Here is a 13,001-nt window from a genome sequence, read left to right on the forward strand (position 1 = left end):
AAGGGGTCTGAATACTTTCCGAAGGCACTGTATATTTTGGGTTCTGATGGGTTTTGACAGTTGAACTAAGCTTGAGGCATTTATAAGTTCCATTCTTCTAGAATCAATGGTTACATATGCTTAATTTATAACTCAAAAATTGAGCAACTGTAGATTGCCCCTTTATAACGTTCTAATCTAACATGTTGATTGTATATTTGTTTTATAGAACATTGAAATAGTTCTCACATTGATGACAAACTACAGAGAGTGTGTGCTGCTCAGCTGCTGTGTGCTATTTTGTTTTGAGGGAGGACAGTTATAAAAACTTCAGCTCCAATGACAGCGACAGGCAGGGCAGACATTGGGGATCTCAGTGATAAATGAATGAGAGATTAAGGCATAATTGATCTGCTGAACTGCTGAAGAGTGCTCTAGCCAGGCAGCCAGCCAGCCAGCCAGCCACAGGGACAGGAAGGTACAGAGTAGGGACAGGCAGGTACCGAGCAAGGACAGCACAGGGCTTATGTGTAACGACTTTCGTCTGGTGAAGGAGAAGAGGACCAAAATGCAGCGTGGTAAGTGTTCGTCATATTTTCAATAAACTGAACACTAAACAAAATAACAACGAGGACAAAACAAAAACGAAACAGTTCTGCAAGGTGAACATACACTAAGACAGAAAATAAACACCCACAACCAAAATGGGGAAAACAGGCTACCTAGGTATTATTCTCAATCAGAGACAATGATCGACAGCTGCCTCTGATTGAGAACCATACCAGGCCAAACACAGAAATACAATAACATAGAAAAAAGAACATAGACTACCCACCCCAACTCACGCCCTGACCAACGTAACACAAAGACATAAAAAAGGAACTAAGGTCAGAACGTGACATTATGTGACAGCCTAAAGCCATCTATTGAGAGATATCCAGTCAACACTGTGGCTAGAGTTCACTCCACTGACCTCACTGGGTCTCAATAAATAAGCCTGTGGATGACAGATATTGTACTAAACAGTAAAATAGGGCTTAGGACACAACCACAGTGTGAAAATGACAGCAAGGGTGTGAGTGGTGTCCCATGACCATGCTAAGGCTGCTATTGGGGTGAGCGAATTATGTCACCTGTTACAGATTGGGTATCATTTTTCCCCAATATACACAGATATCAGATTAGCATGTTGCTCAGGTATTTGGCCTCAGTATCAGAGAGGCAAGTTCAAGCTTCTCAGCTACAGTATATGAATTTGCTATGAAGTGTATGAATATTAGTACCTACTGTATGTGGATTATGATGTGAAATATCATGCCCTCTCTTCCCCCTTGTTCTATTCTCAGAGCCAGGCAGAGGCCCACTATAAGGGGAACCGGCACGCTCGGAGGGTAAAGGGCATCGAGACCTCCAAGACTCGCCCCAAGGAGGGTGACAAGACGGCCGCTCCCCCCACTGCTTCCCCCTCTCCACCAGGCCCCTCACCATCCAGCCCAGACCCTGACACCAGCAAACAGGGTGTGTGTGCTCTATATCGTACACGCATGCACATGTGTGCATGTGTGTGCGTGTGTATGTTTGTGTGTGCGTGTGTATATGTGCCTGTCTGTCTGTGTGTGAACCAACACAGAGACATAACCTAAACACACACACAGATGTTTCAGTCAGGGACAGCTGTTTAGTCAGAAGTCGGGCGTGAAACAGAATAGAGTGTTACAGGTGGATGTCTGCTAAGAGACGCTTCTGTCATGAATGACAAGGATCAGGTTCCCAGGCATCATTCCTTCAATTAGCAGGCCAGATGACCCTGTGCTACACACAGTGGTTAACCTACAGTAACATTAAAAGTACTGTGCTGTACTACTGACCTTCTTTTCACTCTCTCCAACCTGAATAACCTGACATGACCCATGTGTCCCCCCCTACCCCGACTCACTCCAGATGGGGGAGACAGATGTGTGGCCCCCTGGGGCAGAGTTTTGACCCAGTAGGGTCAGACAAACTACTATACCGGTGCTGCAGGAGCAGGACCACCATTATCGTCCTCGTCATATTATTATCTGGTGTGATCTACATAATATGGTTGGAAACGTTCCATTTACTATTACTATCTGTTCTTTTCACAGGTGATTCCCAGCCCCACCCACATTCAAACAGCTCACCCATGACACCCAGCCCCATCCCCATGTCTGTGCCAGACACACCAGACACCCCCATGCAGCTCCCTGTGTGCCCACTCCTGCCCCCTCTGAGTACGCCCATGTCTACCACCTCCACCCCCTCCCCGGCCCTTGGTGTCCCCCAGGTGGACACCCCCATGGTGGGCCCCCCTGACACAGTGTCCCCAGCCCCCAGCCCCTCTTCAGGGGAGTCTGAGGAGGACAAAGCCAAGAAGCTGCTCTACTGCTCACTGTGCAAAGTGGCCGTCAACTCCCTCTCTCAGCTAGAGGCGCACAATAAAGGTAAGGCTCATTCCATCAAGAGAACTGATAACGCAATGTATAATAAAGTGTTGTCATTGAGAGTTCTGGCCTAGATAGATATTGCCATCTCGGAGGGAAAACTGTTTCCTATTGTGAAACAGATTATCCCGACAGTATTCCTGTAGGAAATTCTATATTTTCAGCAAGCTCAAATTTAGCCACACAAAGTGATACTTGAGCGTTTACAAACACAACATATTATGTGTCTTCTAAACACCCTAATCTCTGATATTGCCTCATAAAACTGCCAGTTTACCAGAATATGGCTGTTATGTTTAAGGATGAACAGTTCATAAAACTTTGTGTATACAGAGTCAAATAACTAGTTACACATGTAGTCATTTGGGCTTTTCCTATGTTATGTAAACACACTGGGGAGATTCTACATTTGTAGAAGTGTGAGCCCAGCTAACAATTCTAGGGAGAGAGAACATTTTTATAATGTTACCCGTAATGTTCAGTTGGTAGAGCACGGTGCTTGCAATGCCAGGGTTGTGGGTTCGATTCCCAAGGGGAATCAGTATGAAAATGTATGCACTCACTACTGTAAGTCGCTCTGGATAAGAGCGTATGTAAAAATGTAATTTTCCCTTGTGAGTGTCCAGTTTTCTGTTAGTTAGACCATTCTAGCATTCTGAAAACATTTTTAGCATGTTTTTGTGAACAACGTCAAGCAGAACTTATCTAGAACACAGTTAAAAGGTTCTCAGATTATACAATATTAATGTTATAGACCCTTTTCATGGGAATGTTTCAAGAACATTCCTATTTCCAGTTTTCTTAGGGTTAGGAGAATATTCCATCAATATCACATCAAACATGCACAGGGGCCCAGGTTTGCAGGGCAGACAGAAGTTGGCTTCACCTCCTTTCTTTCGCATGTCACACTTCTGCCGCATGGCGGCAACTGTGGGGGTGAACAACTCCTTGCGTGTCACAGGGGCATACAGGAGGTCAGCTTTTTCTTTACCTGTTAAGCTGGACAAGTCAAAGTGCCCTTTCTCCCACCACCACTAGGCTCCTGGCGCGACCACAGCCTTGGATGACATTACGTGAGGCCCGTAGGTTTAGATCCATAATCATGCATAGTACTGTATCTCATCCCAACCGTCCTGATTTAGGGTTCCCGAATTCAGTTGCTTCCTCCCATCCTCCAGTAACTTTGCCTGGTAAGCCAACAATAAAGTGGTCATGTTAAGTGCTGTGATTGTTAAGGCCGAGGCTTTGTACTTCTTATGGAAAATGGTGTCAGAAAAACGTTCAATCCAGGGAGGTAAGTGCCCGTACTGCTAGCAACGCCTCGTGTGGGGTGGAGATTGTCAGCCAGTGACGGCTCCACCATGAGAAGGTTAAAAAACCCAGATTCTTCCAGATTGTCATTGCTCGGGAAGCCCCTAGCCAGGATATTGCTGGTAAGGGGCTTATCCCATTATCTCTCTGAGGCCATCTGGGACTGCGGGAAGGAGCTGCTTAGAGGGGGATATGCGGGATGGGAGTCTTTTCCCATCATATAAGCCCCGCAAGGGAGCTTGCCAGTCTATTTCAAGTCTGGCCACGGCTCGCTTGCAAAAGTTGGGGAGACCATACTCCAAAAGGAATTCATCAGCTCCCCCATCTTGATGGCGGGATCTTGGGTGTTGAGAGGGGGAAGAGCCCGTTCATCTCCGTCTCAAAGTCGAGGAGACCCATGAAATTAATCCCATTGTTGTCCTCGTCATCCCCTAGTTCATATTCCCCCAACGCTCTGTCGTCAGACAGTGAGGGGAGGGAATCGGGGCTATCCATAACCTCGCCCCAGCTGGGGTCAGTAGTGGGGGTTGAGCCACTTGTTGTAAAAACAACGTGTAAGCTCTGGCCTTCAGTTAGGCGTCAGCTAGCTAGTAGAGACTAAAGCTAGCTGGGATGTGTGGGAACACTACAGCCGTGAGGATAGTGGTGTGTCAGCTAGCTAGCAGCTACACCTGCTAAGGCAAGCTGTAGCTAGCCCCGTGTGGCAGTTAGACTTTGGATAGGTGTTTTTCTAGTTAATACGAACAGGTAAGTGTAGGTTTGAACTAGATGAGAGAAAAGTGATAGCAATAGTACTGTGTTGCAGGTTGTAATGTTGGTGTGATTGGCAGCCCTTGTAGCAAGTTACCCAGGTTAGCTTAAGCGTTGGGACGAGAGCTAGCCCTTTGTTAGGGTGGTTAGCTTGCTTTGCAGCTAGTTGGACAGGTTAGCTTAAGCCTTGTGGCGGGAACAAGCCCTTAGTGTGGTTAGCTAGCTTTGCAACTAGTTAGCCAATTTGGCTAAAAGCTTACAGTGTGTGCTAATTTAGGCAGCCGAAGCCTTGTGGCGAGGGCTAACCGAGCCTCGATAACTAGCCATGTGGAGCTAGCTAGGCGGAGACTGACAAGTAGAAAATGAATTCTACTCGAAACGAAAACCTTTCGGTCGGTACTCAACTATCAACAGGAGCTGAAGTTCTACGTTTGGCAGTGTAAACCTCACGTTCTGAGAACAGTTAAGTAGGAAACCAGGAATTTAGTCAAGCTGAAGAGAGCTTATTGTGACTGCAATCACTTCCGCAAGGAAGAGTGGCGAGAATGACCAATTGGCGGGCGGTGGCTCCCTTTATGGAAGAGAGGGGCTCATCTCATTCACCACTTGACCTGTCTGTCTCCAACAGATGGTGTGTGATTGGTTAATTCGAGCCTGTGGACAGGCCCAGGCATATCCCAAAGTGAGACATCAAAACTAGTTTTTGAAATATAACCATGTGCTGGTGATGGGTGTATACTCTATATATACAGAAGTATGTGGACACCCCTTCAAATGAGTTGATTCAGCTATTTCAGCCATACCCGTTGCTGACAGGTGTATAACATCGAGAATGCAGTCAGACCAACATTGGCAGTAGAATGGCTTGTACTGAAGAGCTCGGTGACTTTCAATGTGGCACCATCATAGGATGCCACCTTTCCAACAAGTCAGTTCGTAAAATTTCTGCTCTGCTAGAGCTGCCCCGGTCAACTGTAAGTGCTGTTATTGTGAAGTGGAAAAGGCTAGGAGCAACAACGGCTCAGCCGCAAAGTGGTAGGCCACACAAGCTCATAGAACGGGACAGCCGAGCACTGAACTGTGTAACGAGTAAAAAATCACCTGTCCTCGGTTGTAACACTCACTATCAGCTTCCAAACTGCCTCTGGAAACAACGTCAGCACAATAACTGTTTGTCGGGAGCTTCATGAAATGGGTTTCCATGACCGAGCAGCCACACACAAGCCTAAGATCACCATGCGCAATGCCAAGTGTCGGCTGGAGTGGTGTAAAGCTCGCCGCCATTGGACTCTGGAGCAGTGGAAACGTGTTCTCTGGAGTGATGAATCACGCTTCACCATCTGGCAATCCGATGGACAAATCTGGGTTTGGCGGATGCCAGTAGAACGCTACCTGCCCCAATGCATAGTGCCAACTGTAAAGTTTGGTGGAGGAGAAATAATGGTCTAGGGCTGTTTTTTATGTTTCGAGCTAGGCCCCTTAGTTCGAGTGAAGGGAAATCTTTATGCTACATCATACAATGACATGACATTCTAGACTAATCTGTGCTCCCTAATTTTGGGGAAACAGTTTGAGGAAGGCCCTTTCCTGTTTCAGCATGACAATGCCTCTGTGCACAAAGTGAGGTCCATACAGAAACGGTTTGTCGAGATTGGTGTGGTAGAACTTGACTCGCCTGCACAGAGCCCTGATCTCAACCCCATTGAACATCTTTGGGATGAATTGGAACACTGACTACGAGCCAGACCTAATTGCCCAACATCAGTGCCCGACCTCACTAATGCTCTTGTGTCTGAATGGATGTAAGTCCCGCCGCAATCTTCCAACATCTAGTGGAAAGCCTTCCCAGAAGAGTGGAGGATGTTATAGCAGCAAAGAGGGGACCAACTCCAAATTAATGCCCATGATTTTGGAATGAGATGTTCGACGAGCAGGTGTCCACATACTTTTGGTCTTGTCGTGTACATCAGGAAAGAAACAGTATAGCAGAGGGGAGGATGAAGAGAGAAAAGGAGAGTAGAATTGGGTGAGAATAAGTATTTAACTGGACTGAGAAAGAAGAGATGTTTATTTTTTTTTAAAGACATAAGGGGCTGAATGTGAAATCACAGTGAACAATAGAAATGGGGGGAATGGTTTTGTGCTACATGACCAGATAGAATAGAGGAGGATATAGGCTACCAAAACTGCTGAATAATCCTGAACATTTTTGGCTGTGTCACTACAGCTCTCTAGTGGCGAGTCAATGTCACCACACTTTCTGACTCATTATACTTCGGCCTTTTTATGGCCAATTACAATGTGATCTTGTTCACCACACACTTCCGCCCCAAATAACCTGGGGACTAGGTTAATTACAATGATAGCCACAAACAAATGATGGTTTAAGGAACATACAAATACAAATACGCGACCTTAAAAAGAACACACAAAAAATAACTAAATTCTCACCTGGCTGCTGGGTGACCTAGTGCGGCTGAACGCTCCTGTCCTTTGTCGGCAGGTGTGAAATCTCATTTTTGGCAAAAATAGTTAAATAGTTCAAAGGTCAGGGTAGATTATTCCATATTACAATCATTCAGTCCCCTAATTTCTTAATAGTACAAAAAATACATAAAATATCAACGTTTTGATATTAACAAGAACATCATGAAATGTGTGCCTGAATTAGACTACTCTCCGATGGCATCTATAGGATATTAACTTACAAAATGTACAAATAAAGCACTCTCTCCATGGGTGACAGGTACCAAACACAAAACCATCCTGGAGGCAAGGAGTGGGCTGGGCCCCATCAAGGCGTACCCTCGGCTGGGCCCTAACCCCAGCCCTGAGCAGGCAGGGGGGCTGCCCTCGGACCCCAACACTCAGGAACGCACCTTCCACTGTGAGATCTGCAACGTGAGGGTGAATTCTGAGCTGCAGCTCAAACAGGTGAGTGAGTGACCACCATGACCACTGCTCCAGAGGGAAGTTTTCCCTAGGTACAGATCTAGGATCAGCTTCCCCTCCCCTCCCCAAATCCTAACCTTAACCATTAGTGGAGAAAATGCTAAACTGACTACAGTTCAGCCTCTAGAGGGAACTTTACTCTACACCTATACTTTTCATCTTCTCTTGTTCTCCAGCATATATCCAGTCGAAGGCATCGGGATGGAGTTGCTGGGAAGCCAAATCCCCTCCTCAGCCGGCACAAGAAGCGCACAGACTTTGTGGTAATGATCCAACTCTTTTTGTAGGCTATAGCAATACTTTCAATGCATTTAATCATTAATTGATCATTAAGTAATTTAGCTCTGGATTGCCAAATAGACAGCATACCCTTTCTCTGCCTCTTCTTTATCATTTCTCATTCTGACCTTTACACTGTTTCTCTCTCTGGATCTCACAGTCTTCCTTGACCTTCTCAAAGGACCTTCCAAAAACTCTGGGCCACGGACTGTTGCCCAGCCCCCTGGCTGTTGCTGCGGCGATGGCAGCCGCTGCCTCCTCCAATCAGCTGGCTCAGCTGCGTGTCCCTGGTCCCATTTCTCACCCTCAGAACTACCACCCCCACCACCACCTCCTACAGAGCACACTACAGGGCACGCACCTCAGCCTCTTACGGCCCGCCCCTGGGCCTATGCGCACCACCCATGGGCCAATCCTCTTCTCCCCTTATTGACGGTGGTGGGACGGGGGCCAATCAGGAAGATGCACACTGTGAAGTAAACAGGGAAAACCTCTTGATAGATAATCAACAGATGTTAAAACGGAAACATTTGACGGAGGAAAGACTATGCCTGTCCCTCTCCACCTTTCTTCATTCGACAACTTCCAAAGCAAAGGATTGACGGCTTGCAGTCGTTTTAAAGAGGAAGGTTGCATGACAGAGTCAGATGGACTTTCTGTACATGCTCTCCCTCCTTCAATCCTCCTCCCACATTTAGTTGACTCTGAGATACGTATAGCAAAAAAAAAAGTATAGGTCAAACTATACAAACTATGGCTGACTCAGTAAACTGAGCTCTGTTCTGTTTCCTGTTTCCTCCAAATCTCTGTAGTTTTGGTTCAGTGCTCACCCACCCAAAGCCATCTGCTATATAAGTTCCATAAAATAAATAAAAAGCACACTAGGTTAGACACAGTAGCTGCCTCTGCTCTTAGTAATATTTCATCATTCATAGTACAGTAGAACCAATAGTGCATTACTGCAAACCCCTGTTGGGGTGTTCAATAATCAAAGTGCAGTACCTACCTACCCCACTCTGTAGTTCCAGGTTCTAGATTAGGTGCCTGCTCTGCAGATCAAGGCACAAGGTACATTGTACTGTATGTTTCCAGGTACTAGATATATGTTCTAGTCTTGTGGATGATAGATGTTAGTCTATATATCCTCTGTTGTCAGATCAGGTGAAAGAGAGGAGGCAGGGAAGGAAGGAAGGAAGGAAGGAAGAGAGAGAGAGAGAGAGAGAGAGAGAGAGAGAGAGAGAGAGAGAGAGAGAGAGAGAGAGAGAGAGAGAGAGAGAGAGAGAGAGAGAGAGAGAGAGAGAGAGAGAGAGAGAGAGAGAGAGAGAGAGAGAGAGAGAGAGAGAGAGAGAGAGAGAGAGAGAGAGAAAGAAAGAAAGAAAGAGGGCTTCTAAACCCCACTGTGACTCAATGGAGAAATGTGTAGTGAATGCATCAAGATAGAGGGAAATGTTTTTAAGAAATCACAATAAGAAATTTGAATAATGAATGCAGTTAAAATGATGGACTTAAACCATTTAACTGTTGTTTTCCTAGCAGACCTCCACTTTCAGTCTTATTGTCTGTAAGAAGACAGAGGGAAAGGGAAAGTGGGACATTGCTATGTGCCTGAATCAAATCACATCCAATTTTATTTGTCACATGCGCCGAATACAACTTGTGTAGACTTTACCGTGAAATGCTTGCGTACGAGCCCTTCCCAACAATGCAGAGTTTAAAAATAAAATAGTAACACAAGAAGAATAAAAATACACAAGAATTAATACAGTAAGTACCAGATCAATATGCAGAGGTACGAGGTATTTGAGGTAGATACAGTGCATTCGGAAAGCATTCAGACCCCATCACTTTTTCCACATGTTGTTACGTTACAGCCTTATTCTAAAATTGATCAAAAATCCTCATCAATATACATAAAATACTCCATAATGAAAAAGCAAAAAATGTTTTTTAGAAATTTCTGCAATTGTATTACAAATAATAAACTGAAATACCTTATTTACAGTTGAAGTCGGAAGTTTACATACACTCTAGCCAAATACATTTAAACTCAGTTTTTCACAATTCCTGATATTTAATCCTAGTAAAAAGTCCCTGTCTTAGGTCAGTTAGGATCACCACTTTATTTTAAGAATGTGAAATGTCAGAATAATAGTAGAGAGAATGATTTATTTCAGCATTTATTTCTTTCATCACATCCTCAGTGGGTCAGAAGTTTACATACACTCAATTAGTATTTGGTAGCACTGCCTTTAAATTGTTTAACTTGGGTCAAATTTTTCAGGTAGCCTTCCATAAGCTTCCCACAATAAGTTGGGTGAATTCTGGCCCATTCCTCCTGACAGAGTTGGTGTAACTAAGACAGCTTTGTAGGCCTCCTTGCTCGCACACGCTTTTTCAGTTCTGCCCACAAATGTTCTATCGGATTGAGGTCAGGGCTTTGTGATGGACACTCCAATACCTTGACTTTGTTGTCCTTAAGCCATTTTGCCAACACTTTGGAAGTATGCTTGGGGTCATTGTCCATTTGGAAGACTCATTTGTGACCAAGCTTTAACTTCCTGACTGATGTCTTGAGATGTTGCTTCAATATAACCACATCATTTTACTTCCTCATGATGCCATCTATTTTGTGAAGTGCACCAGTCCCTCCTGCAGCAAAGCACCCCCACAACATAATGCTGCAACCCCCGTGCTTCACGGTTGGGATGGTGTTCTTCGGCTTGCAAGCTCCCCCTTTTTCCTCCAAACATAACGATGATCATTATGACCAAACAGTTCTATTTTTGTTTCATCAGACCAGAGGACATTTCTCCAAAAAGTACAATATTTGTCCCCATGTGCAGCTGCAAACCGTAGTCTGGCTTTTTTTATGGCGGTTTTGGAGCAGTGGCTTCTTCCTTGCTGAGCGGCCTTTCAGGTTATGTCGATATAGGACTCCTTTTTCAAGCTGTTCAAAGGCACAGTCAACTTAGTTTACAGTCGTGGCCAAAAGTTTTGAGAATGACACAAACATTACTTTCCACAAAGTTTGCTGCTTCAGTGTCTTTAGATATTTTTGTCAGATGTTACTATGGAATACTGAAGTATAATTACAAGCATTTCATAAGTGTCAAAGGCTTTTATTGACAATTACATGAAGTTGATGCAAAGAGTCAATATTTTCAGGGTTGACCCTTCTTTTTCAAGACCTCTGCAATCTGCAATGGCATGCTGTCAATTAACTTCTGGGCCACATCCTGACTGATGGCAGCCCATTATTTCATAATCAATGCTTGGAGTTTGTCAGAATTTGTGCTCCATCATGCTGGAAAAGGCATTGTTCGTCAAACTGTTTCTGGATGGTTGGGAGAAGTTGCTCTCAGATGATGTGTTGGTACCATTCTTTATTCATGACTGTGTTCTTAGGCAAAATTGTGAGTGAGCCCACTCCCTTGGCTGAGAAGCAACCCCACACATGAATGGTCTCAGGATGCTTTACTGTTGGCATGACACAGGACTGATGGTAGCGCTCACCTTGTCTTCTCCGGACAAGCTTTTTTCCGGATGCCCCAAACAATCGGAAAGGGGATTCATCAGAGAAAATGACTCAGCAGTCCAATCCCTGTACCTTTTGCAGAATATCAGTCGGTCCCTGATGTTTTTCCTGGAGAGAAGTGGCTTCTTTGCTGCCCTTCTTGACACCAGGCCATCCTCCAAAAGTCTTTGCCTCACTGTGCATGCAGATGCACTCACACCTGCCTGCTGCCATTCCTGGGCAAGATCTGTACTGGTGGTGCCCCGATCCCGCAGCTGAATCAACTTTAGGAGACGGTCTTCACAACAATTGAACCGCTCTCCTTGAAGTTCTTGATGATCCAATAAATGGTTGATTTAGGTGCAATCTTACTGGCAGCAATATCCTTGCCTGTGAAGCCCTTTTTGTGCAAAGCAATGATGACGGCACGTGTTTCCTTGCAGGTAACCATGGTTGACAGAGGAAGAACAATGATTCCAAGCACCACCCTCCTTTTGAAGCTTCCAGTCTGTTATTCGAACTCAATCAGCATGACAGAGTGATCTCCAGCCTTGTCCTTGTCAACACTCACACCTGTGTTAACGAGAGAATCACTGACATGATGTCAACTGGTCCTTTTGTGGCAGGGCTGAAATGCAGTGGAAAAGTGTTTGGGGGATTCAGTTCATTTGCATGGCAAAGAGGGACTTTGCAATTAATTGCAATTCATCTGATCACTATTCATAACATTCTGGAGTATATGCAAATTGCCATCATACAAACTGAGGCAACAGACTTTGTGAAAATGTATATTTGTGTCATTCTCAAAACTTTTGGCCACGACTGTATGTAAACTTCTGACCCACTGGAATTGTGATACAGTGAATGATAAGTGAAATAATCTGTCTGTAAGCAATTGTTAGAAAAATTACTTATGTCATGCACAAAGTAGATGTCCTACAAATTAAAATTTGTTAACAAGAAATTTGTGGAGTGGTTGAAAACAAGTTTTAATGACTCCAACCTAAGTGTTTGTAAACTTCCGACTTCAACTGTACATAAGCATTCAGACCCTATGCTGTGAGACTCGGAATTGAGCTCAGGTGCATCTTGTTTCCATTGATCATCCTTGAGATGTTTCTACAAGGTGATTTGAGTCCAGATGTGGTAAATTAAATTGATTGGACATGATTTGGAAAGGCACCCACCTGTCGATATAAGGTCCTACAGTTGACAGTGCATGTCAGAGCAAAAATCAAGCCACGAGGTCGAAGGAATTGTCCGTAAAGCGCCGAGACAGGATTATGTCAAGGCACAGATCTGGGGAAGGGTAACAAAACATTTATGCAGCATTGAAGGTCTCCAAGAACACAGTGGCCTCCATCATTCTTAAATGGAAAAAGTTTGGAACCACCAAGACTCTTCCTAGAGCTGGCCACCCCAGGCGCATGCACGCTGACACGGTCGCCATGTGTACGGTGTTTCCTCTGACACATTGGTGTGGCTGGCTTCCAGGTTAAGCGGGCATTGTGTCAAGAGGCAGTGCGGCTTGGTTGGGTCGTGTTTCGGAGGACGCATGGCTCTCGACCTTCTCCTCTCCCGTATCCGTACGGGAGTTGCAGAGATGAGACAAGACTGTAACTACCAATTGGATACCATGAAATTGGGGGGGGGAAAAGGGGTAAAAGTAAACAAATATATATTTTTAAAAGATTTTAAAAAGAACTGTCCGCCCGGCCAAACTGAGCAATCTGGCGGAAAAAGTCCTTGGTCAA

General features: G+C 44.9%; 1 protein-coding gene across 1 annotated transcript in view; it reads left to right on the top strand.

Annotated features, from left to right (window-relative positions):
* The window catches only part of LOC120025252 (zinc finger protein 385A-like), a 60,370-nt gene extending 52,204 nt beyond the window's left edge, over window positions 1-8,166 (top strand). Inside the window, exons 3-6 of the mRNA XM_038969741.1 lie at window positions 1,326-1,497; window positions 7,249-7,436; window positions 7,631-7,717; window positions 7,894-8,166. Of these exons, the coding sequence (XP_038825669.1) occupies window positions 1,326-1,497; window positions 7,249-7,436; window positions 7,631-7,717; window positions 7,894-8,166 (720 nt within the window). The remainder of the gene's footprint in view (window positions 1-1,325; window positions 1,498-7,248; window positions 7,437-7,630; window positions 7,718-7,893) is intronic.
* Window positions 8,167-13,001: the final 4,835 nt, after the last annotated feature.

Source organism: Salvelinus namaycush, chromosome 2, assembly GCF_016432855.1.
Source record: "Salvelinus namaycush isolate Seneca chromosome 2, SaNama_1.0, whole genome shotgun sequence".
Classification (NCBI taxonomy): domain Eukaryota; kingdom Metazoa; phylum Chordata; class Actinopteri; order Salmoniformes; family Salmonidae; genus Salvelinus; species Salvelinus namaycush.